Consider the following 27,420-nt stretch of genomic DNA (forward strand, 5'->3'; position numbering starts at 1 on the left):
CCTTCCCTGACTGCCTATTCACTCAGGTCAGTGGTCCTTTCTACTTGCTCTCATCTCATGTGGAATGGTCACCATCAGTTCTAGACTCCGGGTTCTTTAAGGAGGAGGATCCTAGGCTGGGGCTATAGCCCAGTCGTAGAGCACTTGCTTAGCATGTGTGAGGCCTCCAGCACCATAAAAAACAAACAAACAAACAAACAAACAAACACCCTTTTATTGTTGTATCCTCAGTGCCTAGAACAGTGCCTGACACAATGACTTGAGAAATGAGAATCCATGTGTAGCTGGCAAGCAGCCCTCCCTACCCCATTCAACCTCCAGCCTAGAGCAGGGCTCTTCTTTGGCACAAGTGGCCCCAGAGGTAGCTGCCCAGGGATCCCTGCCACCTGTCTCCTCTTGTTCTGTTGTCCTGACCAGGTTCCCAGAAGAACCTGGCTGAACTCCACCCTTTTCCCATCAATGGCCAAGATTACAAGGCTGCCAAAACCTGGGCACACAACTCAGCATGGCACCCTCCCCAGGTACAACACTTGCCCAACTTGATCAAAACTGACCCTGCTGAGGACACCCAGACCAATCCAGGGCACTGACCACAACAGCAGCACATACCACACAGCCTGTCCCCATCCATCATTTCATGGGGACTGTCCCCTCATAGGGTGAAGTGCTCAGAGAACTGAGTACTTCTCTTGAGGTCTCTGGGTAGTGAGGAAAGGGGTGATTTGGACAGAGACTCTTCTGCTAAAACCTGTCATCTCGGTCCCACCCCCATCCTGCAGGTCCAGGAGTTCCTAGTAGGAGCCACTCATTCACTGTTGAGGAGGAGCAGATCTGTCACCTACCCCCAGGGACCAGGAACATGAGGAAGAGTATACAGGGAGAGGCAGCGGGTAAATAAGCAGCAGCAAGAGGGCAACCTGGCAACTCATCCCATTATGTGCAAGTCCTAGTAGCTTGGGTCAGGAGAAGGGACAGCCAATAACTGTAGCCCCAGGAGGTAGCAGTGAGCACTTGGACTCTGAAAGTAAAAGGAACATCAGGTCCTCAGGCCACAGAATCCCACTGTCAATGTTGCCCCAGAAGTTGTCATCACCATACCCTAAACCCCCATGATCCTTTAGCAATAAGCCAGAGAGTTCTGGCTTAGCCGTCAGGAAGAGTCAGCAGTTGTTCCTGCAGCTGGAGGAGGACCTGGTGTAGGGTCCAAGCCTTTTCCCTCCTTAGGAAACTTCCAGAGTTTACCTCTTGCTTACCCCAAACCTCATGTAAAGAAAGAACCACAATTCAGCACAGCAGAGATAATAAGAGATCAATTTATGGATAACAGTATGAGACAGAGAGGGAAGGAGCCAGGACCTGTAGTGATAAGCTTCTTAGGAAGAGACCAACAGATACACAAAAGTGGTCCGGATAGACAGACAGACAGACAGGGTTAGGGAAACAAAACCAAAAAGGTAAGAGTCCCAGGCCCCGTCTCAGCAGTTTTGTCTAGGCATCAGATCCAGCTCTGCCCTGGGAGTCTAGTAGGTAAGTGGGACTTGCAAGGGCCTCAGTCCTTGTAGGGCTCCCTCTCCTCACTCCCCACTGCCCCTCCTGCTGGCTGGGAACTTGGGCAGGTAATATTTCCAAGGTTGAGAAGTGGTTGGTCTGGATGGACAGAAGATCACGGCTCTTAGAGGCTCCCTGGGGAGGTGGAGGCCTGGGTAGTGTGGGGTTAGCAGCAGCAATGGGGGGAATCTGGTCAGGCACCAGGACCTGAGGTGGAGCCACCGCACAGCAGGGCCCATGTCCAGGGCAGGCCCCCCACCCACCCTGCCACCACACCAACATGGTGCAATAAATAAAGTGTCAAGTAGTAAGTCAGTGTCAAGCAGGAGAGCTGGAAGTTGGCAGACTGACAGGGGCTCAGGAAGAGAAGCCCTCAGTTGTCCACCATGTCCTCTCAGGAGTTCTGGTTGTTATCAAGTCTGTCTCAAGCACTGTGGTGGGCACCTGGCCCTGATGTCCACATGGGCACTCCCTGCAGGGGCTCAGCCTCTCAGACCAGTGCCAGAGCCTGCTCAGTCGGACAGAAGCAGGGCAGCATGTTGCCCACAGCATCCACAATGGCTTCCAGATGTTCATCCTGTGCCTGAGGCCCACACAGCTGCATGAAGTCTGCAAGACGCAGCAAGTACTCAAGGTTGTGACCAGAGAAGCCTCGGCAGGCCAGGATCTGTGTAGCAATGGCCTCTTCTGGAGCAGGGCCCAGGTAGCCAGGGTTCTGTGGGGTGGCCACATAAGCCAATGCCTTGAGTGGTTGATCGGGTGCATCTTGAGGATAGAAAGTGACTTCCTTGGTGTCATAGCCGCCAAGCACTGCCTCCCGCACATTCAGGTACTTTAGGGCCTCGCTCACCTGTTCACCTTGAACCTGGTATGCCACGCCCCAAGTGCAGCCCTAGGAGGAAGCAAGGGTATTTCTGGTCAGTCATAGGAGCTGTTTGTTGGTCCCTCCTCATTCTAGAACGCTATTCCCCCACCCCCACCGACCCAAGGACTGTGCCTTTGTGTGTATGCGTGTGTGTGTGTGTGGGGGGTACTAGGGAGCCCAGGGGTGCTCTACCCCCACCCTATTTATTTGTTTGTTTGCTTGCTTATTTATTTATTTTTTGAGTCAGGGTCCCTACTAAGTTGCCCAGGCTGACTTCAAATTTGGGATTCTCCTGCATCAGCCTACCAATTCCCTGGGATAACAGGTGTGCACCACAAGGTCTGGTTTATGCCCCCTTTCTTAAAAGGTGGTCTAATCCCAGGGAGGACAGAATTTCTATTTGTAGTATGACCCAGAAACATTTAATGGAATCACCAGTAAGCATGTTAGAAGTGGTGCATCTCAGACCCCATTTCAATCCTACTAAATTAAATTAAATTCTGCAGATCCTCAGTAACTCTGAGAAACAGTGGGTCAAACTGCACTTCCACTTTGCCAGACAGGCAACAACTATAGCCTGCCGACACAGGCCCCAAAAGCTCTGTTTGTAGCACCCTTCCACATTGGGTCCTAGGATTCCCCCCCTGTTGACAGCAGCACTTACCTCATGATCTTCAAGGAGGGTCACCACACGACCAGGCTAGGGAGGGAAAGAAGATTTTGAAAGACAAGTTAGAAATCAGTTCTGCCATCAGTGCAGACAAAGCCTTATCATTCTGCCGGCTAGGCCTCAGAGAGCCCCACTCATACAGAGGGATGAGCAGGGAGTGATGTACCAATGCCAGGAGAAATAGTAAGACAGATAGATGGCAGTGGCCCAGATTGGTGATCAGCACAGGGATCCACAGGTTTACCAACTCCAGGCATCACTTAGTGATCACTTGGGGACACAAATTTAAGCCACAAAACCAGACACAGTTTTACACCTTGGCCCGGAGAGCCTGGGCCATTCCAGGGCACCAGCGCCCACTATCCTACCCACCGTCCTCACTCCCCTAGGCACAGTAGGATTCTCACCATCTTGTCGCTGCCCCGATGGAAGGTGTCTCCCTGCCAGAAACGGCGGCTATAACCGCGCACGAAACCCACACGGCTGTCACTGTAAGCGAAGTCGGGCCTCCACACCAGGGAGCCGTACCCGAAAATCCAAAGTGCTGGAGGGTCGCCATCCTCCCCGGGGTACTGCGCGGATGGGGCCGGGGACGGCGAGGGGGGCGGGGTGTTCTGGGCTGCGGACTCCTGCTTCATGGTGCCGGGCACAGGGACGGGCCCGGGCGGCCTCCGGGGCTGGTCTCCGGCGCGGGCACGGAAGGACCGACGGACGCGCACACCTGGCCTGGCACCGGTCGGTCGCTCCCGTTGAGGGGCCCTCACGGAGGTGCCCTTTAAACCCTCCGGCGGAGGAACCCCCCCCGCCCACCGCGGCCAGCTGCCGCGGTGATTGGGGCGGGGCAAACCCTCTTTGGGCCAATCATCTTCGGCCTTTGCTTCTCGGTTAACCGCGCTGCCCTTCAAGTGGGTGGCTGAGCGGCCAGCCCCGGGCCCAGTGCGCTCGCTGATTGGTTCGGCTCCACCTCATAGCAAACCTGGCAGAAGTGATGCAACGGCAGGGAAGGTTTCCCCAGCGCCCGCATGCAGCAAGGGCGCCTCGGATTGCGTCAGGCGGCGGGTAGTGGGCATGGGCCGGGCGTGGACGCCGACAGCGGGCCTCTCCCTGGCAACCCCTCTTGGCCGGGCCCCTGCAGGAGCCATTGCGGGTGGGTTTCAGGCGATGTCTCCTCAGCAGTCCTGCGGGTGCATGTGGCTGAGTCACTGCCATCCCAAGACTGTCCTGGGAACAGAACAGGACATGTCCAGACAGAGCACTCTGGGCGGCGTAAACTCCTGAGAGCACGCACCGCCGACAGCGAGGAAGCTGTTGGAAGACCATCCGCATTCCACTCAGGTGCCTCACGCCGTTGGCTCGCGTGAGCAAATGGAGAAACTGAGTCACGGGGGCGACAAGGAGTTCTGCAGAGCCTGCGGTTGAGTCAAGTCAGGCGGCCAGGGTTTTTCAGGCCTCACGTGAGGTCTACGTCCCCGGCCCGGTGTGCAACGTCCTGAGCCCAGGCAGGTTTGAGGAAGAGCCCGCCAGAGCAATTGGGAGAGCACTCACTTTGGCAGCTTCAGGGCGTCTGTGGTGAAAGGCCATAAAGAGAACTCCAGAGTAGTTTTGCCCCAAGGCCATGGGTTTACCTCCTCACGAGAATTTGTGGTACTGGTTCATCCTTAGGCGCCCGAGTTTCTGAGAGTGTGGTGCACCGTGAGCTGCTACAGGCCCTCTCCTTTGGCTGCTGACCACCCAGTGAAGAGTCCCACAGGCCATCTGGGGTCGCAGAGATTGTTGTTGAGGCCTGGGTAAGCACTCTGGCAGGGGAAATGGACAATATTAGTTCAATTCTAAGTATTTAAATTAAACATCTACACACTAGATGAGTGTTTTCATTCCAAAGGCGAGTGTGTAGTAGGAAGCTATACCTTTAAAAGTAAGTTATTGGGCCAGGTGTGGTGGCAGAGTCCTGTAATCCCAGCAACTGGGGAGACTGAGGCAGGAGGATTGCAAGTTCCAGATCAGCATCAGCAACTCAGTGAGGCCCTGAGCAACATCGCAAGACCCCGTCTCAAAATTAAAAATGAAAGGGGAAAAAAGGGAGGGACTGGGAATATGGTTCATTGGCTACTTAACCCCTGAGTTCAATTCCTGATACCAAAAAAAAAAAAAAAAAAAAAAAAAAAAAAAAAAAAATTATTGGTCTGGTGGAGGCTGGGGGCCTTGGGTAACTCAGTAGTAGAGCACTTACTTGCCAAGTATGCAGGAGGCTCTGGGTTCAATCCCCAGCCAGGAAAACGAACAAAAAATCTCACAAGTTTTTCAGTAGTATTTGTATAAGAATCTGAAGATGAGACTGGGGGTATAGCTCGGTACAGTACTTACACAGCAAATTCAAGGTCATGGATCAAAAACAAAAACAAAAACAAAAAACTAAAGATGTACCTAAACTGTAAGCTGATTCCAAAGGAGAGCTGGGTTTTTTGTTTGTTTGTTTGGTTGGTTGTTGTTTTTTTGTTTGTTTGTTTTTGTTTTTGTTTTTTGTTTTTTTGTTCCCAAGGATTTAACTCAGAGGGGCTTAAGCACTGGGCCACATCCCACCCGTTTTATTTTGAGACAGGGGCTCCCTAAATTGCTTAGGACCTCACTAAGTTGCTGAGGCTAGCTTTGAACTTGCAATCCTCCTGCCTCAGCCTCATGAGTTGCTGGGGATTACTGGCAAGCATCACCAGGCCTGACTCAAAGGAGGATTTTCTGTAGTAAATTATAATTTATGAAAAAGTCTGGGTCCTTTACAATGAACATGAGGAAAATAATTCAAACAAAATGATCTTTTGGATGGGTGCAGTATCACATGCCTGTAATCCCAGTAGCTTGGGAAGCTAAGGTAGGAGGATCATGAGTTCAAAGCCAGCCTCAGCAAAATCGAGGTACTAAGCAAATCAGTGAGACCTTGTCTCTGAATAAAATACAAAATAGGGCTGGGGATGTGGCTCAGTGGTTGAGTGCCCCTGAGTTCAATCCCCAGTACCCCCAAAAAACAAACAAAAAATGTTCTTTTCTAGTCACTCCTTTCTCTTTGCCTGTTCCCCAGATTCACTTTGTCCTTTTCTCCCTATCCTGTTCCTGTTAGTCCACCTAAGCACCTCCTTTGCTTAGGGGAAATACCCTCTTTTCTTCTCACTGTCTTTGCAAGTGAATGGAAAGTTGGAAAGCTGGTACCAATACTAGTTGCTGGAAGTCTGAATAGGCACAAACAACCCTTTGAGAAAGCAGCTTAGTGATACAATCAAGAACCATAAAATGTCCCTGCCCTCTGACCCAATACTTCCACTTCAGGAAATTATTCAAAATATGAGAAAAGCCATATGCCTGAAGATTTTCAATGCATTATTATTTATTATAGTAAAAACAAAAGAAGAAAAACTACTTAAATATCCCAAAATAGCTAAATGTTTAAGTAAATTATGGTCAATTCACATGATGGAGAACATACACACACAAGTGCCAGCACATGTGCAGGCAAAGGGACAACTAAAATATCCAGCAATAGATGTTTACATAAATTTGAGATAGCCCATTAAATCTGTGAAGCCACTACAAAATAATTGTATATGACTATACTTATTGACATGGAAATATATCTATGATGTATAATTAAGTGAAAAGACAGGTTATAAAATAACCTACTATGACTTTTTAAACTTAAAAGTCTGGGGCTTGCAGTGGGTGTGGTGCAACACCCTTGTAATCCCACTGACTCCAGAGATTGAGGCAGGAGGATCACAAGTTTGAGGACAGCCTGAACTGGTTAATTTAACTAGACCCTGTCTCAAAAAATAAAAAGGGCTGGACATACAGCTCAGTGGTAAAGTTACCCTGGGTTCAATCCCCAGTACCACCAAAAAAAAAAAAAAAAAAAAAAAAAAAAAAAATGGGCTGGGGCTGGGATGTGACTCAGTGGTAGAGCACTTGCATAGAATGTTTGGGGCCCTGGGTTCAATCCCCAGCTCTGGGAGAGGGAGAGGCCAAATGTGCTTATTTTCATAGAACAATTCTGGAAGAACACATAAAAATGCTCAGAGTGATTGAGTGAAAGGACTACACAAGATTTGCATTTTCTTTTGGTTATTAATTCTGAATGGGACTTTATAAAAAGAACATGAACTAATTAAAAATTAAAAAAACTCAAAAAAAAGAACATGAATTATTTCTATATTTAAAAAGAAGGCTATTTCTATTTCATTTAATCAAAATTCCATTATAAAAACAATGTAGTAAAAATGCCTATGATTCATAGTTAAAACATGTAAAATATGAACTATCACATATACTATGATTAAAACTTAAAAACAACAAGATGTATGAGGAATAAAGATAGGGGCATCAAATACTAGTGTTAGATGGTTGGTATCATGAACCTTTTCTCTATTTTCCTAGCTTTATGAAATGTAATTTTATCATTATTTTGTGTGGGGGGTGCTGAAACTGAACTTACGGGTGCTTTACCGCTAAGCTATATCCTCAACCCTTTTTATTTTCATTTTTTATTTTGACACAGGTTCTCATTAAGTTGCCCAGCGTGGTCTCAGACTTGCAATCCTTCTGCCTAAGCCTCCCAAGTCCCTCATTACAGGTGTATGCCACCATGCCCAGCAAAATGTAATTTTTAAATAATGAAAAGCTACCTTTAAAGAGCAAATAAATGCTTTTCTGATGAGTTAAGGAGTAGACAGCCTATCAGCTTATCTGAATCACCTGAGGAAGATTTTAATAATATTTTTTTCCCAATACTTGTGATTAAACCCAGGGTGCCCTACCACTGAGTTACACCTAATGGTCATTGGTCTCTTCCCACCCCAACCAAACATGACTTCTTTATCCCTGTCCTCAGTAACCCCATCTTGCTCCAGGCAGTTAGGTACTCTCGCCTATAGGCTCCCACAATGCCTTAGGACCATTTATTTATTTATCTGATCCTTTCACCTTGTGTTCTTAACAACCTCTTGTTCATAACAAACATGAGTGCTTACCTTGTGCCAGGGCAGTTTGCTAAACACTTTTACATCCATTCTAATTATAAACTTCTCCCCTACTTTGCGAAGTAAATAATCAGTTCACAGATAAACCAACAGGAAAGTTAAGTAACCTACTCACTCTGATAGTGTAAATAGTAGAATCTGGGTCTGAAGGCAGATGGTCCAGTTCTGAATCTCCTCACTGATAATCACTGGAAATCCTGCCTTCCATGAACCTGAAAGCTCTTGGAGAGCAGGGTTCATCTTTGAAGGACCAGGAGAGTCAACACAGAATTGTCATGTAGGTTCACAAACAGTTAGAATAAAGGCCTTGGCAATATCTCATGTACTACATGTCACAGGTTCAGACTTGACCTTCTCAAACTAGGATCTCCACAAAAGCTGGCCAAGGGGATCTTTAGCACCTTCCTGTAAACATGGCTTGCCTGTTCCTATTCCTTCCTTCTCCTTTCCAACAACATCTGTTTCCTTCTCTCCCCTGTGGGACATACAGGTGACAAACCACCCACTTAGCTAGTTTCTTTCTATAACAAACCCATCCCATTTTTTCTTCTAAAATCCCTTCAGGAGAAGGCTGCTGATGTCATGCCCACACAGATGCCATCTTAGGAGAGGTGATGGGCCCAGGCATTGCTTCACCTTGCAGAGTTCCACGTGACTAGCATATGATGTATGCATGATGGCTTCCTCTTTTGGACCTTTCCCAAATTGATTTTTCCTTATTTTTCCCTCACAGGTGGTCACTTCTCATTTCCTTATGATCTGTTCCTTCTTACTTCACATTCCTGACACTGTGATTAACTTCTGGTGTTAGCAAGCATGATTATCTGAAACAAGGTAAGGGTGTATTCTGGGAGTTACGGAATTAGGCAAATTTAATTTTCTGCATGAAGTTGTTTCATAAAGGTGCTGATTCCATAAGTATACAAAGCCTGCCCAGACACAGACTCTAAATTCAGCTTGCTTAGATTTGAGTCCTAAAGCATCACATACCAGTTGGGTAACCCTAACCATATTGTCACTGGTCCTCAATTTTCTCATCTGTGAAATGAGTAATAATAATAGTATGCACCTTGTAGGGTCTGAAAAGGGTTGAAAGAAATAATTCCTTAGCCAAAACCTGGTACATGGGCATGCTCAGTAAATATTAGCTCTTTATTCATTTTGCTCCAGACGTTCACATGCCGTTTTTCAGGGCAGAGTCATAGTCTATCCCTCAGTCTGACACAGCTCTGAAGAATTGAGTGGATCAGGAAAGTGATCAGGATAAGCATTTTAGATTCAGCGGAGAGAATGTCTACCATTTTCCCCTCCATTCTTGCCATGCAATTCACTGATTGTTCTAGCAAATAAGGTGCTAAAGAAATGTTTTTATTTTATTTTATTTTATTTTGGTTTATTTTGCAGTTCTGGGGATTGAATCTGGGGCTTTATATAAGCTAGATGAACTCTCTACCACTGAGTTATACTCCCAGCCCTTAAGGAGTATTTTTTTTTCTAGTACTGGGCATAGAATCTTGGGACAATTTACCACTAAGCTACGCCCTCACCCCCAGCCCTTTTTATCTTTTATTATGAGACAAGGTTTTGCTAAGTTCCCAAGGCTGGCCTTGAATTTGTGATCCTCCTGTCTCAACCTCCTGAGTCACTGGGAATATAAGTGTGCACCACCATGCTGGACTGAAACAATATTTTTCAAATGCAATGGGTAATAGTGTGTCGCAAGTGTGCTATTAATAGAACAGTTGCTTGAGCAAAGAGAGATTTTCTGTGGGGGGGGGGGGAATTGGGGTTGCTGAAATAAGTTAACAAAATAAATGAGGTACCACACTTCCCATAGACCTCTGAGAGATAAGTGTGTCCTCAGGTTCTTTGTCCATGGGCGAGGAAGACATAGCTCGCACCAACATTCTGGCAAAAGGAGGGGAAGATGGAGTAATAGAGTCCCTCCACTCAGTATATAGGGGATGTAAGACTTTGCTTCTACCTTTTGAGGGTTCAATAATAGATTCTGAAATAGACAGTAAGCAGATTAATAGAGAAAAGGCATACAAATTTATTACCTGCTCAGAGCCATCTTATGAAGGAAAAGTGAATACCCCAAAGTCCAGGATAGAGGGAAGGAGGAAAGTAAGCAATTAGGGAAGAGTAAATGATTTTGCAGAAAGATGAATGGATCATCAGAAGAATAGGCGACAGTCTTTGTTAAACTCTGACTGGACTGGGGTTGTGGCTTAGTAGTAGTAGAGTACTTATCTAGCATGGATGAGGCCCTGGGTTCCATTCCCAGCACTGCAAAGAAAAAAAGAAAGAAAAATCTGCCTGGATGTAGAACTGGCCTCCAGCATCCTCTCCTGTTATTCAAACTTAATCCTCCCTGGTTGATAAAGTTCCAGAGAGGGCACATGACAACTGAGCTCCTTTTGGAGGGTCTGTTTTTAGGCAGATAAGGGAAGTCAATGAAAACCCCTGCCTGCATTTGCTGTTACCCAAGTGTCCTCAGTTTAGAGCAGCATGCTGTTTGGACCAGTCCACCTCACAAGAGAATCCGAGGTGGTGGTTCTAATGCTTGTGCAGCTGCATCCAGGGCCCAGGGAAAAGTGCTTGACCCTCTGCCCACAAAAGCAGGGATTGTAAGGGTTTACTCATAGCCTACAGAAGGGTGCATGGGATGGTGGAAAAGCCTGGCTCCCTTTCCATTGTCTAGCTCCAAAGTAGGGGAGAGACCCAGTTGACAGGGCACCTTTGGGGACCAGTGTTCTAATTATTCAGAACTCAGTCCCAATCTACCTGGAAGGGGAGGGTTCAGGGTTCTAATAGAGAGCTGGGGTAGTGGGTTGTGCTCCCAATTCCAAGGAGAGAGAAAGGTAGAATTTATATGAGCAGGAAGCAACAACTGAGGGACTAGGGAGAAGCTGCCGTGGGGAGCATTTTAGTGGAGTTGAATAGGAACTTGGTGATACAGAAAAAGAAGATTGAGACTCAAAAGAGAAGGGTAGATAAGCTGTTAGAATGCAGGAAAAGCCCATGAACCTCTGAAATGCAAAAATAATTTCTGAGTAAACTGGCCCTTGACCCTCGACCTTGGCCCACACCCTGACCCATGTCCTTGCCTACAAAACAATACAAAGGCACTGCACAAGTGCTAGGAAAACCGTTGTGAAGTTTTGTAATTCTGCCCTGACTCCACCTCTATTTTCAGCCCTTAGTTACTATCCCTCTATAAATAACAACCACAGACCAAAGGTTTGCTGTCTCTCCCTCTGGAGGTGGCTCACATTATTCCTTGAATTTGTCTTCCTCTTTTAACCTCCAAAACTTCTCACCCTCAAGATGGTTCACATTCTCCCTTGAATGTTTATTTCTTACTTTACCCCAAAAGATATCAATACTCTGCATTCTCCCTTGAAAGTAGACCTGTTTTCCTAAACAAATCTGCCTGGTGTATGCTGAAGTTCTTTTTATGTCACATATGCCAAGGACCCTACTCATCCTGAGTCAAGGTCTCTCTCTCCATAAATCCCTGAGGTGATAGAGTGATAGGGCTGCATAGAGAGGAGACCCATGGGCCCAGAGTTGAGTGTTAGACCCTGTGGAAATAAACACTGCAGTGTGATAGGCTGTGGCTTTAGAAGAGAACACTAGAAAAGCAGGCTCTGGCGAAGTGAGACTGTTGAACATCCAATTTGTTCAATACCTCCTGAGAGGGATACAGATTCTGAGACCCATGGACAGCCCAAGAAAGCCCCTTAAATGAGAATAGTTGGGACATCATTGCCCCTGGGCCCACTGTTAAGAAGGAGAAGATCCCAGAATCTTTCAGATCTTTTTTATTAACCTGCAAAATAGAGAGGAGCACTGAGGGAAAAAACTCATTGGTGGAAGTGTGAAACTGAACTGGACCTAAGAAGATGTGTGTGACCCAGATGTCTGTCTCTGAGGGAAGGGGACAGGAATCTTCAGACAAGCAAACCCCCAATTTGAGTCAGGCAGAGGAACCACTGGAGAGACAGGCTGGCCATGTCTGTTGGGGCTATGGCTCTGCCCTGCAGAACGTGTCATGACAGAGGGCAGGCCTGGGACCTGATCCAACCTGTCACTAAATCAAGATTCCTGAGATCTCAGCTGGTTACCTTCTGTGACACCAAGAGGTGTTTTTTATTTTGGTTTGGTTTTTGGTTTGGGGTACTAGGGAAGTTTTACCATTGAACTATATCCCAGTCCTTCTAATTTTTTTTTTTAATATTGAGAAAGGGTCTTGCCAAGTTGGTGAGGCTGGCCTTGAGCCTGTGATCTTCCTGCCTCAGCCCCAAGTCACTGGAATTAAAGGCACATACCACTGTGCTTGGCAACACTATGTAATATGTGTTTGGTCTTCCTTCAGTTTCCTGGCATACAACTCCTAAAATCTTTGAAATCTCCAAAGTAATAAATGTGTTTTTGCATGCTAATGAGTTGACTGATGGCTACCAGCCCCATAGTTTCAGGATGAGGGATGGTCACATGATGATGTACCAAAGTCTGATTAGAGAATTGACACTTTCAGTCCCAACCTCTAACCTTAGAGAAGGGAGAAAGGCTAAAGGTTGAGTTGATCACCAATGACCAATGATTTAATTAATCATGCCTACATAGTGAGACCTCCAGAAAACCCTAAAAGCATAGGATTGGGTGAGCTTCCAGAATGATGATTATATGAAAGGCGGAGCACCCAGACAGAGCATGGCAGCTCTGCATCCCATCCTTCATATCTTACCCAATGCATGTCTTCATCCGTATCCTTTATAATAAAACAGTACATGTAAGTAAAGTGTTCCCCTGAGCTCCATGAGCCACTCTAACAAATTAGTCAAACAAGAGGAGGGGGTTATGGGAACCCTGATTCATAACTGGTTAGTGGTAGCACAAGTAAACCAACCTTGGACTTGTGATTGGCATTGGAAATGGGGTGTAGTCTTGTGCAGCTGAGCCCTTAACCTGTAGGATTCAATAATATTTCCAGGTAGATGTGTAAGAATTGAATTGAACTAAGGGACACAACAGCTGCTATCTGCTGCAGAAAAAGATTGATTGGTTCCTCGTGGGGAGAAATCCCCATCTGCATCTTGGTGACCAGAGGTCACAGACCTGTTCTGTTTATTGTGTTGTGAGGGTGGAGTTGGAAAAAAAAAAAAAAAAAATCTTTGTTTCCTCTCAGAACTTGTGCCTGGTTGTAGCCTTGGCTGGCTTTTTGGCCCCTGTGTCCTAGCCTCAGAGGACCTTTGGAGATGGAGGCAACAGGCTGAACCCACTCTTGGCCAGGGTGTTAAGGAATGTAGAGGCCAGAGAAAAGGTGATAAAAGTCACTTGTGGCAGATCTCCAAGAGGGAAGGTGACTTTTTTTTTCTCCCAGGTACTAGGAATTGAACTCAGCAGTGCTCTACCACTAAGCTACATTCACAGGTCTTTTTATTTTTTTATTTTGAAACAAGGTCTCACTAACTTGCCCAGCTTGGCCTCAAAAACTCACATCGTCCCACTTAAGCCTCATGAGTTCTTAGCATTACAGGTGCAGGAAAATGACTCTTCTTGGAGCCCTGCTGCTCCTTCCCACAGCAAAACCTTCCTTTCACAACGGCCTACATCAGAGAAGGATGATCCAGCCTAGTGGGGATCCTCAAAGATAGCACAATGGAAGCAAAAGTGGTCACAGCTGCCTAGTATGCTCCTGAGTCTACTGCTGGGTTATTTAGCAGACTCCAACCCCACTAGAGTCCACCTCGGTGCTGTGGGCAAGGGGAGTAGCAGATCCAGAAAGCAGTATACCTACATTCACTTGAGGATTAACCAGTAAGGGGCTAAAACAGTGCTCACAAGTGTTCACATATATTAACTCATTTCAACCTCAGAAATGTACAAGAGGTATTGTCTTAAGAGAGGTCAAAGATAGTTAATTTCCCCGAGTGGGAGAACGTGTTTTGCCATCAATGCCTAACATATAATAGGTGTACAATCAGTGCTGAAGGAAGAAAGAAAATGAATGGACTTGTCCCAGCAGATCACCTGGCAATGAGGGGTGGTGCTAGAAGGGAGCTTCAGCCCTCTAACTCAGTTTCTGTCCAGACCCCATTCCCTTCCATTCTGACTGCCCATTGGATGAAAGTGGCAGAACTGTGGGGTGGGGAGGGGAGCTTAATGGCAGAGCCCAAGAGGCAGTTGTTGCGATGACTGGAGCAGGTACAGGGGCCCTGCTCCTCTGGACTCCCTGAGGATATTTGGGGGGAAAGTACGCACTAGACTCCCTCCAGTTTACCCCCTCGGCTTAGGGGCGCCGAGCCTGACAGAGCTCTAACGCACACAAACGCAAATGATTGAAGCTTTCGTCGGCTTGGATATTGCTCTTCTCTGGCTGGTACGTGGGCTCCCGGGACAGCAGCCCTCACCTGCCCAAAGGCCGCACAGCGCCCTCTGGTGTCAGACTTCGGACCGCGGTTCCACTCGCAGCTGCAGCTTCTCGCAGCTGCAGTTCCGCGCGGACGCCCAGGTCGGGGCGGGATTTACGAAGGCAGGAGGAGGAGCCCAGTGGGCCGACGAGTCTCCGAGAAACTCGCGGCCTTCGACGTTTTCCCGGCCCGGGAAGTGAGCCGGGGTCGGCGGCCGCAAACAGGAAGTCGGGCTGTAACAAAGAGCGCGGGGGGCAGGGAGCCGCTGAGCTCCGGGGCGCGCGGCGGCAGGTGGAGGGCTGACCCGGGCAAAAGGGCGCACCTGTTTCTTCCGCTGCCGCGCCAGGCCTACCGGGATCCATCCGGGCCACAGGGCGGGGCAGCGCGCCCTGGGCACGAGGGAGGGCGCGGCCTCTCGGGGAAGGCCACTGGAACCTCCCAGGCGTATCACCTCCCCGGGAAGGGACAGTCACAGTTCCCTGAGTGAATCACTTCCATCCCCTTCCCGGAATGTAGCAGGCCACGTGGATCCGCTGATGCTGTGGGGGAACTGCAGGGAAATAGCCTACTGAGGGCGGGCGTTGTGGGACCAAGTCAGAGATGGGCACCCCTTTTACCTTGATTGAATCAAGTGTCCTTATCTAGCATGGGTTGGGGTAGGTAGGAGCCAGAGTCCCTATTTCTTTTGCCCCCTTACCAGTTCGACCGTGAGGCAGGAGACAGACCCTGTCTGCACAAGCCTTCTTCACAGCCCCTCCCTAACAGTTCCTCAGTGATCATCAGATGGACATGAAGAAATCTTCAAAAAGCCTCTCTCCTCAGGGCTGGAGATCACAGTGGGGTCAGATTGATTTTCTAGGTAGGGTACTGGCTCCAAACTGATGCTAAGCTCTGAAGTCTCTTGTGAAATACGCATGCACACTAAACATGAGCATTTGCTAACCCATGGAAAGAATGGTTAACCTAGAGTTATGGTCTAGCCTTGCTTCTGCTGAGTCTGGGACATCTGTACACCTGGACACTCAAGTGGTCAGGAAAAGCTTTGGGTACCTTTCTTATGGGAAGGGACTGGACTCTGAGGGAGTAACCTTCAGGAAATCCGTAGGACAGGCAGGCTGTGACTTGTTTGCACCCCAAGTGCCTGGCCTGGCTTCTGAGTTGCTAGAGGTGGAGCCTGGGCTCCAAACTGCAGCCCACACCACATCCGTGGTCCTCACTCTGCTCAGACAGCTAACATGGTGGGAGGTTCTCCTGACTCCCTATGGAAGATATGAAAGCTGGGAGGGAGTTTAGCCAGCAGCCAGCACTGCAGGGCTCTTCTCGTGCGGCCCAGTAGAGCCTGGTGATGTGGACGTGCAGTCTTGCGGGTATCCTACCTGTCCCCCACATGGGAGCCTCGTCATCTTGCCTTCTGTCCCAGCCCAGTTTCCCCCACCCCCCAGGGCCCGGGAGCTGCTTTCCTGTTTCATTTTGGGCAGGAAGAGTGAGGTCGTGTTGTTCTTCCCCCTGCTGCCGGCTCAGGCTGTGGGAACAGTTCCCTGAATGCTTTCCTGTTTGATACCCTGTGTGTGCAGTGAAGGGAACAGGGAGCGATGAGCAAGGAATGGAACTTGTGCGTGCTTCTGTAACTCTGGCGTTAGCACCAACGTCCAGGGTTAGCATGCTGTGTGTGTCAGGGAGAGAAAAAGGGAGGCAAGTTCTCTGTGTACCCTTGGACTCCACTGGGAGTGAGGCATCTGGTGGATCTATTTTGCTTTACTGTGGACAAGCTGAGAGCTGGGAGCATCTGCTCAGCTTTTTATCAATGGCTCATTTTGTCATCATTTGCTCTCCGTGGGGTATGTTTGTGGCTGTAAAGAGAGGACTGTGGCACCCTAGGGACTATCCTGTGCCTTAGAGGAAGCTGAGCATGGAGTAGACTGGAAACTCCCTCATTAGTGCCTCAGTCAGAGAAACCCAGGCTTCAACTCCTCCCCTTTTTGCAGTGTCCAATATACTCTAGCAGCTCTGGGCTAACAAGGAAACCAGACCCTCAGTTCTCTGTCCACCTGCAAGAAGGACAAACCGAAGGCAAAAGCCTCATCACAACCCCCCGAAGGCCACTGGGACAAAGAGCAGAGCAGGTACAACCTATATGAAACCCTGCAACAGCAGGAGGAAGGACCCAGATATTTTCATGGCTCAGAATCCCCATTCTCTGATAAGAGAGTCTTGTTAGATAAAAGAAAAGCAGGCAGTGTATGGTAGCACAAGCCTACTTGGGAGGCTGAAGCAGGAGGATTGTAAGTTTGAGGCCAGCCTTGGCAACTTAGTGAGAATTTGTCTTAAAATAAAAGGGACTGGGAATATGACTCAGTAGAGTGCCCCTGTGTTCAATCCCAAATCCCAAAAAGAAAGAAAAAGAGAGGGAAACAGGCAGGACTGGAGTAGGGATCTCCACATAAGCTTTTTCAGGCCTCAGGAAAGAGGGAGAGAGATTCTGACCAGGGGGAATATTCCCCAAGGAGTACTGGAAGCATAAAGGAGGCAGTGGGGAGTAGCAACCAGCCTCAAAGCCATCAGGCAAGGAAGACTGGCCTAGAATGGGAGTAAGATGGGTGAGACTGGCCGGGTGTGGTGGTGCATACTTGTAATCCCAGTGACTCGGGAGCCTGAGACTGGAGGATCGTGAGTTCAAAGCCAGCCTCAGCAAAAGAAAGGCACTAAGCAACTCAGTGAGACCCTGTCTCTGAATAAAATACAAAATAGGGCTGGGGATATGGCTCAGTGGTTGAGTGCCCCTGTGTTCAGTCCTGAGCACCAAAAAAAAAAAAAAGATGGGTGAGGCTGGGGTCCCCAAAGGCTGAATGGGAACAAGGGCTCTTCATATAACATGCCAAACTCAAGTGCATGCACAGGTCCCAGGGTTCCAGTGGGACACTTGGCAGCAGTGTGAGAAAGGTGTATGAGAATTCTTTGCGGTGAGAAGGCTGGAGGATTCCCATTCTTACCATCACAAAGACAGGACCCAAGAAGTAATAAATTCCTATACACATCTGTTCCATATTATAAATACACATTATATACAAAATAATGTTATAAAATGTAGAAAGGCCAGTGCTTCTGATTCTTAAATTATCGAAATACTAGATTCCAAAATAAACTACAAAAAAAAAAAACAAAATAAAACTCATATTATTGATTTCTGAAGATGGGCTTCGAGGGTGATCTGGGGGCAGTAATGGGCATGAGCAGAGCTCAGGCTCAAGGTTGTAAGAATGGGTTTGAGGGAGGAAGATGCTCAGGTGACAGCACCTGATTTCTCCCTTGTTGGCATTTCCAACATAATTGCCCTGAGCTCCCCAGTGGCACCCCTGGCTGGCAGAAGGGTTGGGCCCTCACCCCATCTTCTCCCAGGGCCAGAAGGTGGTAGAACCTGGGTAAGATTTATCAATGTTCTTGCCCAGTGGACCTAGGCCAGCAAGAGGCTGGATGACATTTCCAGGCAAGACCCACATGCAGTGGTTAGAGGCATGGGGTAGAAAGTGCTCCTCTTTCCTCATGTGCTTACCTTGCCTGTAGGGCAACCCCTGAGAAGAGCTATACCCAGTGGTTTTCCTGCCCACAGGAAGCCCTGCCCTTCCTGGCCCCCTTTCTCCTTTCTGATTTGGGCCCAGCTGTCACTATGGAGCCTGGGCCAAAGGCACTTTGGGAAACACAGATACCAGTGGAGGCCGCAGCAGCTCCAAGCCCCATGGGGCCACTGCCACTCTCTGGAAAACAGGCCAGAGCCCCAGAAGGAGCCCTCTGAAGGCCACTACTGGCAGAGCAGGTCCAAGTGGCACCTCTCCTCTCCTCTGTTCCCCTGGCTGGTACAGCTGCCAATCTGATGCCAGACAGACACTCAAAGGTGTGCAGGGGTGGTGCATCTCTTGGCAAGTTCACAGTCTGTCCAGTTCATGCCATTCCCTCCTCCTCCTGAGAGCAGCACGGTGCATATTAAAGACGTCCCATCCAGGATGCAATGTAAACAATGCAGAAGGAAGGTCCAGCTGCTGGGCCAAAGCTAGGGTGTTCTGGGTAGGCTTATGCCTTATACCTGCAGAAGGTAAAAATGGGGAAATGTGTTATCCTGGGCACAAGCATTCCATCTGGAACTTCCCTGGGTCTCCCTGAGAGAAGCCAATGGAGCAGGGAAGAAAGGAAGGGGAGACAGTTCCCCCAGGCTTCTGCTCCAACACACACAAACGCCTGGGAGCTACACTCATGTAGTCCAATGGAGGAATCCAGTGGGAAGTGGCAGGAAAGCATGAGGCAACCATCCTCACCCACCAGCACCTGGGAAACAGCACCTGGGAGATGGCCAGGTACCATGGTTTCCTTGCCCAGCACCAACACAGCAAGAGAGACCAGGCCAGGTATGACACCTAACTCCTGTTTCATACCCTCTTTGGCTACAAGGTCAGTAGAGACCAAAAACCACGGAATGTGGTCTGCCAAGGGGAGTGGCTCATGGGGTCAAGAGTGACCAGACCACTTTCCCATCCACACAAAGCAGGGGGAGACAAGCTGGCAGGGAAGGCAAGCCCAACACTCACCTCCGTGGCAATGACACATTCGTTCCTCTCTTCTGATATCAAACACACAGACTGGTACATGGAGTCCCTGGGGGAGCATATCGCTGATATTCGACACTCTGGCTTTTCACTAAGGGAACATAAGACCAGGTGAGTGTGAGGAAGAGAAGGAGGGAAAGATGGGGGGAGGGCAGGGGCACTAATCTAGATCCCATAAAGCTGAAGAGCACTTGCACAGGTGGTTCATGGGGAAGAAATGGGCTGGAGGTGCCCACTGCTGGTCTTTTAAGGAGGGCAGTTAGCAACAGACTCCTAAGAGAGCCACAGGCCCCAGCCATACCACTAACATCTAGAAAATCAGCCTTGCTACTAGAGCAATACCATGGAACATGGAAGTTGTAAGAGAAATACTATGGACCCTTGATTTTGTGAATGAATGAATGAATAAATGAATGAATGAGAGGGCCTTCCCTAGCAAAGGACCCCCATAGAATTTTTTTTTTTTTTCTTGCTAAGTCTGGGCTCAAACTTGTGATCCTCCTGTCTTGGCCTCCCAAGTAGCTGTGATTATACCATTACACCACTGGCCCCCTAGCAGAAATCTTGTTGAACGATCGTCCAGTCAGTAACAAAACCCATTTGTTTAAAAGCAGTCAGGGCCTGGTGCCAGCCTCCCCTGCTACCTAGAAGCCTAGACCACGTAGGGGCCCATAACCAGGCTGTGGGCCTTCAAGTGCAGCTCACCTGTGTAACCGCAGTGGCACTTTCTCGCCTAAGCTTTTGTCACTGTGGGGATACTTTCCAGGCAAGGTCCCCCACCCCAGGGGCCCTGGGGTCAGATTATAGTCCAATGTGTGATTCTGTTGTTTGCCACAGTTGGACTTGTCCAGGCCACAGTCCACCTCCAATTCCTTCTTCTGGTTTGTGTTCTTGAGCTGGGCGGCAGGGATCAGGTTGTCCTTCTGGAAGTCTGACAAGTTGTTCATGGCCTCCCTGCTGCCATCGTCCGGTCGCCGAAGACGCAGCTGTCGCACAGCCACTGCCACCATGCCCAGCAACACCAGCACCACAACCAGCCCCACACCCAGGGAGACAGCCACCCAGGGGAAGCTGGGTGGCAGCCCCACAGGGAACTCGCAGCGGCTGCCCACAAAGCCATAAGGGCAGTTGCAGACGAAGTTGTCCGAGGAGAGGCCAGTGTAGCAGGTGGCCCCATTGAAGCAGGGCCCTGAGGCACAGGCATCACTGGATATCCGCATCTCACAACGCCTGCCAGAGAAGCCAGTAGGGCAGGTGCACATGAACCCATTCTCCAGGTCATGGCAAGTGCCACCATGGGCACAAGGGCTGCGGGCACAGTCACTGATGTGAATTTCACAGTGGGTGCCTGTGAATCCAGGACGGCAACGGCACATGCGGCTTGGGCCTCTGCTTAGGCACTGACCCCCTATGAGAAGATACAGGGCACAAGTCAGCAAAAGTCTGGCAATTCCCTGATGCAGGGGGTGGGGCTCCATCCCAGGAGTGAGTTGGGGCCCTTCCATCTCCATGCACACAGCCAACATGGACAGAATCTACAACAAAAAGAACTGTGCAAAGACTCAAGAGACCTAGAGTTTGGGGTCATCCTAGTTCTTTATGCCTCAGTAGACTCATGTATAAAATTTACCATCATTTTGTAGAACTTTAGAATCAGACATATAATATATGCTTGGGTTTGAATCTCAGCTGGCTCTCTTGAGCTGGGGATCTGGTGCCTATCAATTTACCTTATCCCTAAGCCTCAGCTATCCCCTCATAGAATACCTCTGAGGGCTAGGGAGGAAGGTACATAAAGACAAGAACATGTGATGGTAAGTAGAAACTGCTTAAATAAATTTAATTATCATGGTTTCACTTCATCTTCACAGTATCAAAGACAGAGAATAGATATCATATTTTCCCATTCAGTGATGAAGAAATTGTGCCTCTAGGAAGTTCTGAGCTGCAGAAAGGGATATTGGAGTCTTCATGTCTATCCTCAAAGGAGGTCGGTGATGCAGTCAGCCCTGGAGACCTCATCTTTCTTGGTGCCCACACAGGACATAGTATGACACAAGGCATCTAGAATGTTCAGTACCTTTTTTATGTACTAGGGATTAAATCCAGGGACACTTTACCAGTGAACTCCATCCCCAGCCCTATTTATTTATTTATTTTGAGACAGGGTCTCATTAAGTTGCTGAGGGCCTTGTTAAGTTGGTGAGGCTGACCTCAAACCTGCAATCTTCCTGCCTCTTCCCTACAAGTTGCTGGGATTAAGGCATACATCATTGTGCCTGGCTGTTCAGCACCTTCTCACCAGAAGATTCTCAGCAATGCAAGTGAACTTACCATTGGCACATGGATTACTGGTGCATCTATCCACTTTCTTCTCACAGTTGGAGCCAGTGAAATTGGGGGGACATTCACAGGCATAGCTGGCCCCTTGATTGCGCTCCCGGCAGGAGCCGCCATTGAAGCAGGGGGAGTCAGCACAGGTCAAAGTGCTATGTTCACAGTGTAGCCCATAGTAGCCAGGGTGACATAGGCAGTGGTAGCCATCTTCTTGGTCCTGGAGAGAAACCATAAAGAAGCAAAAGTCACACCCTGGGGGACAGGGATGCATGGTGGTGGTGCTGGGCTCCCGTTGCCAGAGTGCCTATCCATAACTATGCATCAAATGGTTGCCTAGACTGGGGATGCCTGGCTAGACTTCTGTTTCTTGCTGTGGCCTGGGCCTCACCTTACAGCTGCCTCCATTACGACAGGGGTTGCTGTCACATTCCTTGAGTTCCAGCTCACAGTCCACACCAGTGTAACCTGGGCGACATGTGCAGGTGTAGCTCCTCTGTCCACTGTTGGAGCATGTTGCCCCATTCTTGCACGGGGAATGGTGGGTACAGTAGTTGAGATCTGTGGAGATAAAAACCAACCAGCTGAGTAAGTCTCACCTCCAGGCTCTTTATAGTGAAAGTTCATCCCCATGTTTGACCCAAAGAGGCTTCAACTCAGTCTTCCAGGCACAATTATCCTTCCTTCCCTGCCAATGAAATCATGTATGTTGAAGCACCTGGAACAAATATGACTAATGCAATCAATCAAGGTTGATAAAACAATTGGATAACTTCCTGTCAGGTAAGCTCACAAACACTTCCAGCCAGAGGATGATGGTGCTAGAAAGAGAAGGAGGAAGGGAGAGCAAGGCCATGGGTCAGGGAAGAAGCCAGAAGAATCTCCATGGAGAAAGAGGAAGCTGAGAGACACCTGGAAAGGGGTAAAATTTCAACAGCTAGAAACGGTAGAGGGGAGATGAGAGCTACCATAGGTAGGTGGTGACCAAGCATTTTTTTTTTCAATTAAAAAAATTTTTTGTAGCTGTAGATGGATTGCATGATTTTATGTGTTTACTTATTTATTTTTAAAATACTATTTATTTATTTATATACAATGCTGAGAATTGAACCCAGTTCCTCACACATGCAAGGCAGGTGTTCTACCACTGAGCTACAACCCCAGCCCACTTATATGTTTATTTTTATGTGGTGCTAAGGATTGAACTCAATGCCTTACACATACTAGGCAAGCACTCTGCCACTGAGCAACAGCCCCAACCCCAGAGACCAAGCATTTTTTAAAGGAGAAGGTGTTAAAAGGTTATTTTGAAGTGTAAGCATTTGTTTTCTCATTGGGGAAGGACAGGGAGGGAGAACCAGACAGAGCAAATATAGAAACTGTGAGGGTTGTGTTTGCATAGGATGAGTGTGTCACCTGGGATCAAATGTGGACAGAGGAGAGAGAATGAGTAGAAACCAGGTGTATGTGTGTTGGCGTCGGGGGAGGCAGAGGAGAGGAACACACACACACACACACACACACACACACACACACACACAGTACAGGGACTGCATTTCACTCCCTTGTCAATAGCAAGTCAGGGCCTAGGCAAGTTCTTTAAGTCTGGCAAATCCCTCCCTACTCTAACCAGGCTTGTGTAGTATCTCTGAGGCAGCAGACACACCCTGAAAATGGGAGGCACATGCTATAGCTGGCCTAGAATGCAGAAAGAAAGGCCCTTCCCCAAAGTTGAGGCTAAAGATTCATGTGCAATCAGAAAAATGACTAGCCCCAAATGCCAGGTGGAGACGATGTGGACCTAGGCAGCTGCCTGGCAGGTGCCACTGGAGAAGGGAAAGTTGTTTGTGCCCACACTGAAAAGTCGGTTGGATGAGGCTCCCTCCACCCAGAGGCCCACCTCAGCCACAGCCCTGAGCGGCTGGTGGGCACACCCCACCAGACAGCTGTTTAGGGGAGAGCTGCTCAAACAGCCTTGCAAGGTAAGCAAACACTCAGGGGGTTAATAGGTAACTACAAGGCAGAAAGAGGAACTAGCCTGGCATCCTTTCCCTTTGGCTTTGCTAGAATTTATGAGTGCAACTTCCAGGCTGCCAATCTGTCATCCTCCTGGCTTCTTTAACCACCCCAGCACTAGGGAAGGACCCACCAAATCATTAAAGACCAGTTGTAAATATTCTTTAAAAAGTCCCAAAGTTCTTGAAGGACAATGGCAAAGCCAAGTTAGCAGCTGCCAAGAATGAAGGGTCCAGTCACTGTGTCTCATTTCCAGCCCTTGCCCCATTGCTCCCTCCCAGACTCACCTTGGTCACAGAACAGGCCTCCCCAACCTTCATCACAGGTACACTGCCAAGGGATGCTGCAGGTGCCGTGGCGACAGCCATTATGGGGGATACATTCATTGCACAGACGACCCTGCCAACCTGGGCGACAACTGTGGGACAAAAGGAGGCTGAGAATGAGTGAGAGATCTGGCAAAGGCAGGGTTCCCTGTCCCACTTCCTGTCCCTTACTCACAGGCACTCTGCTGGCTTGCTGCAGTAACCATTCTGTTCATGGCAGCCAGAAAGACAGATAGCTAAGGAAAGAAGACAGAGCTGGATAAGGATGGGGTACCAAGGACTCTGAAGCTCCACTCTCCCCTCCAGGACTGGGGGTGTCCCTGCTGTCCTGGGCACACTTCCTACTCTCAACCTCCCAAAGAAGCCATGGCTTCTTAAAGGGAAACAATGACACAGAAAAGAAGAACCCATGCTGGATGGAATTCAATGTGGGGGTCCTTTGTGGGCTCTGGCATGATGGGGAGGAGGATTAGGAAGAGAGAGGAGGTCTGAGCACAAGCTCTGCTCAGCATCTCTAGATGGCCCTGAGGCCCAGTAGTAGGCAGCCCAGCCTTGCTCTGTGAGGAAGGCACACAGAACCCAAGAAGAGTTCACCATGCTTCCTGGGGGACCTCCTCTCTGCATCAGTGGGGGTTTGGCTGCTTACGCTGTTCACAGTACTCCCCAGTCCAACCGGGCAGGCAGGATAGGCTGCCATCTGGCTGGCACACATAGTGGCCGAAGTGATCATTGCGCTTCTTGCATAGGCGAGAGCAGCTTTCTCCATAGTAGTTGTCACTGCAGATAACCCGGTAAGAGTAGTGCAGCCTTGTCAGGTTGCTGGTTTGCTCATCCGGTAACCAGTTCTGACCCACAGCTAGGGAACCATGGATGGCAATATTGCTGATGAGCGCATTTGGTGGCAAGGCCTCTGAAAGGACAGAGGATCAGGTCAAGGAAAGGCAGCCTGTTCCCAAGAGTGCAGGTAACTTACTGGCTAATACCCCACCAGTGCTGTAATTATAATGGTAAGTCAACGAATCAACCTAGTTGACCACATGACCCCCACTTGCCAGCAAGCACAGGCCAGAGGGACCCAGAGACCCAGGTCCCACTGTTCAGCTGCCCTATGTGTATGCATGTGTAGGGAACCTGATATCATTCAAAAAGGGGACAATAGAAGGATGTTAAGTTATCCCAGTGTTCTGGAGGCAGATAGGGAAGAGAAAGAGGAAAGCAGACAGAATGGAAAAAACGGGGGTGGGGGGTCGGGGGAAGAAAAGCTTTCCAGGGTAAGGAGGACTGGGAGCAGGGGGTCCTTTGGTGTCCATTCTGCCCCTAGAGGTAGGTAATGGTTTTCTTTTTCCTTTTCAAAGTGAGAATTGTTGTGCTGCTGAAATATCCTTTTCCTCTGTGTCAGAACAACATCCCAAAGCCATTATTCCCTTTCCAAAGGAGCGGAATTCACGAAAGGTGTAAAATACAGGAAGGGGCCCGTCAGCGGTGCTGGCAGCTTCAGCCTTTCTCACCGCCGTGCTCCCCGCGTTCCCACGCCAAAAATAACCCTCAGGAAACGCAATTGTGCTCTGAGTCCAGGCAGCAAGCGGAATCCGAGCGCCCAGCGCGGCGCGCAGCTCCAGGCCAAGCTAAGCGTCCTGCCCCCAACTCCCAACCCCGCACTTCCCCCGCCTATAACATGTTAACTCTTTCGGCGCTGAGCGGTGTCGCCCCCCTGTGGCTGAGGAAGAGCTACTCACCTGGACGCAGGTCCTCTCCTGGCGCGTGCCAAGCTTCTATGATGAGTGAGAAGGTACCCTGGGAAGCGAAAGTGGGTAAGAGACGGAGAGAGAGATGAGTAGGGAGGGAGAGAAGGGGATGCCTTGCGGCAGCCGATTTAATTAATCTAATTGCAGGATACAGTTACTGCGCCCGGGTCAACATAACGGGTCTGCACACAGCGTAGCGCGGAAGCTGGGAAAACGAGAAGAGAACCCAAGAGTAGAGGGAGGGATGAAGGATAGGGTAGTGTAAGTGAAAGCCATGGTATGTAGAGGGTGACGTGCTGAGCCAGGGTGGCAGATAATGCAAATCGTGTCCCAAAAGCTGGGGGAAGGGAGGGCGTAAAACTGAAAAGACGGAGACTGGTGAGAGCCTTCTCCAAGGATGAGGTCCCAGGAGAGAATCGAAAAGAAAGGACCAGGAGAGAATGCGTCCCTGAGCGATTTTGAGGAAGCGGAGAGGAAATCTAGGAAGAGGGTTTTGGTCCCAGGGCGCTCCCTCCTTTCGGCTTCTGTGACCTCCCAGTGCGCCCAGGCTGTGCTCACCGGCCAGGTGAAATTGAAGGGCAGTTGGAGAGGGTTTCGGCCCCCGCCGCTACTGTCATCCTTGACCGCAAAGGAGTTGATGCCCAGTACCGGCGTGGAGACGCTGCCGAAGGTGCAGGGCCCGGGCGAGACGACAGCTTGGTAATGCTTAAGGCAGACGCGGAAGAAAGTCCGGCAACCGGGCTCACACGGCCGCCCACTGGCCAATAAGCCGCGCTCGTTGGCGAACTCCTGCAGCTGCAGCTGGAAGACGCCTGAGCCCGCCGCGCGCTATTGCACAGGGACCGAGGGAAGGAGGGAGGGGAGCGGTCAGCCCAGCGAGCGCCGGGGCTCAGGCCCGGAGCGTGGCGGGAGGGGGCGAAGAGGGCGCGGGACGTTACCTGCTGCCAAAGTGCCACCAGCAGCAGTAGCGCCCAGCCAGAGGCGCTCCGGGACGCGGCTTCCATCCCCTGGGGCGTCGCTTTCTCCACTCGCTGGCCCTGAACCTGATTCTGTTGGGGATGCCGCTTTCCCGCGCGTCCTCCAGCCAGCGGGGTTCCTGAAAAACTGGTTTCTCTCGGGACGCTGCTCCCCCGTCGCCCTCTCCCTAGCTCCGCTGCAGCTGCTTCGATAGGTAATCCAGGTGAGGGCGACTGGGCGGCGGCCGCGCTAAGGACGTGTCCTCGGGCTAATCCTAAGGCTGCAAGCGGGCTGGTGCCGGGGTACACTGCACCGAAGCGGCTTGAGCTTCGGCTCTTGGCCTCGTGTTCCTGGCCTGCGCACAGCGCCGCTACTGAAACCTGCGAGCTCCGGAGCCTTCCTTATATATATTGGCTCCTCTGCTCGCCGCCTGTCACTCAAGACAGACTCATGGTCACTCTCCCCTCCCCTTCGAGCCTCTAGTTGCTACAGTCCCAGCGCCGACCGGAGGGGGCCTCCGCCCCCGCTACCCCCTCCCCCCAGCTAACCAGTCGCGCTCAGGTCCCCGCCCCTCGGTTCCTCTCCGAAACCCTGGACCCCCCAACCCCCAGCTCTGCGAGTGCGGAGACGATCGCCGGGCTAAGGGCTGAGACCCTTGCTGCGGGAGGACAGGAGGGTGGCTGAGGGATACGGAGGGAGGTCAGCGGGTGGTTCCCGGATGGTCCAGGAGGCGGAGACACTAGGGAGTCCCCGCAGGCGGTACATCGGCAGCGGGCGCTCTTTACCTGCAGTCTTGGAGCAGGTAAAAAGAACTTAAGCCCAGAAAGCGAAAACCAGAATCCGAGGACCCCTATTTCCTCCTTTTCTTTCCCGGAGCTTCGGGAATCCTCGCCTCATCGGCCTCCAACCTATCAGCGCCCACCC

At 49.8% G+C, this 27,420-nt stretch overlaps 2 protein-coding genes and 1 long non-coding RNA gene across 3 annotated transcripts; 1 reads left to right on the plus strand and 2 right to left on the minus strand.

The window, feature by feature from the left end:
* Positions 1-205: 205 nt before the first annotated feature.
* Positions 206-3,966, minus strand: Chac1 (ChaC glutathione specific gamma-glutamylcyclotransferase 1). Its single transcript, XM_047540148.1, has 3 exons — positions 3,491-3,966; positions 3,078-3,113; positions 206-2,440 (listed from the first exon to the last, which is right to left on the minus strand). The coding sequence occupies exons 1-3, from the start codon at positions 3,719-3,721 to the stop codon at positions 2,039-2,041; spliced, it is 669 nt and encodes a 222-aa protein (XP_047396104.1). The 5' UTR covers positions 3,722-3,966; the 3' UTR covers positions 206-2,038.
* A 231-nt stretch (positions 3,967-4,197) lies between these two features.
* Positions 4,198-8,939, plus strand: LOC124976994 (uncharacterized). The gene is made up of 3 exons (XR_007107090.1): positions 4,198-4,230; positions 4,746-4,870; positions 8,838-8,939. It is a non-coding gene; the product is annotated as an uncharacterized LOC124976994 (long non-coding RNA).
* An 8,740-nt stretch (positions 8,940-17,679) lies between these two features.
* Positions 17,680-26,882, minus strand: Dll4 (delta like canonical Notch ligand 4). The gene is made up of 11 exons (XM_047539784.1): positions 26,478-26,882; positions 26,098-26,367; positions 25,531-25,588; positions 24,441-24,704; positions 23,970-24,030; positions 23,756-23,886; positions 21,844-22,013; positions 21,453-21,672; positions 19,824-20,526; positions 19,101-19,209; positions 17,680-18,601 (listed from the first exon to the last, which is right to left on the minus strand). The coding sequence occupies exons 1-11, from the start codon at positions 26,541-26,543 to the stop codon at positions 18,596-18,598; spliced, it is 2,058 nt and encodes a 685-aa protein (XP_047395740.1). The 5' UTR covers positions 26,544-26,882; the 3' UTR covers positions 17,680-18,595.
* Positions 26,883-27,420: the final 538 nt, after the last annotated feature.

Source organism: Sciurus carolinensis, chromosome 2 (genome assembly GCF_902686445.1).
Source record: "Sciurus carolinensis chromosome 2, mSciCar1.2, whole genome shotgun sequence".
Classification (NCBI taxonomy): Eukaryota; Metazoa; Chordata; class Mammalia; order Rodentia; family Sciuridae; genus Sciurus; species Sciurus carolinensis.

Excerpts from the sequence above, each read along its gene's own strand:
- Chac1 (XM_047540148.1), bottom strand. The coding sequence starts at position 3,721 with ATGAAGCAGGAGTCCGCAGCCCAGAACACCCCGCCCCCCTCGCCGTCC. Across the intron at positions 3,114-3,490 it reads ATCGGGGCAGCGACAAGATG|CCTGGTCGTGTGGTGACCCT; the intron begins GTGAGAATCCTA and ends TTCCCTCCCTAG. Across the intron at positions 2,441-3,077 it reads CCCTCCTTGAAGATCATGAG|GGCTGCACTTGGGGCGTGGC; the intron begins GTAAGTGCTGCT and ends GCTTCCTCCTAG.
- Dll4 (XM_047539784.1), bottom strand. The coding sequence starts at position 26,543 with ATGGAAGCCGCGTCCCGGAGCGCCTCTGGCTGGGCGCTACTGCTGCTG. Across the intron at positions 24,705-25,530 it reads AGGAGAGGACCTGCGTCCAG|AGGCCTTGCCACCAAATGCG; the intron begins GTGAGTAGCTCT and ends CTGTCCTTTCAG. Across the intron at positions 24,031-24,440 it reads TGGGGAGTACTGTGAACAGC|CTATCTGTCTTTCTGGCTGC; the intron begins GTAAGCAGCCAA and ends TTCTTTCCTTAG.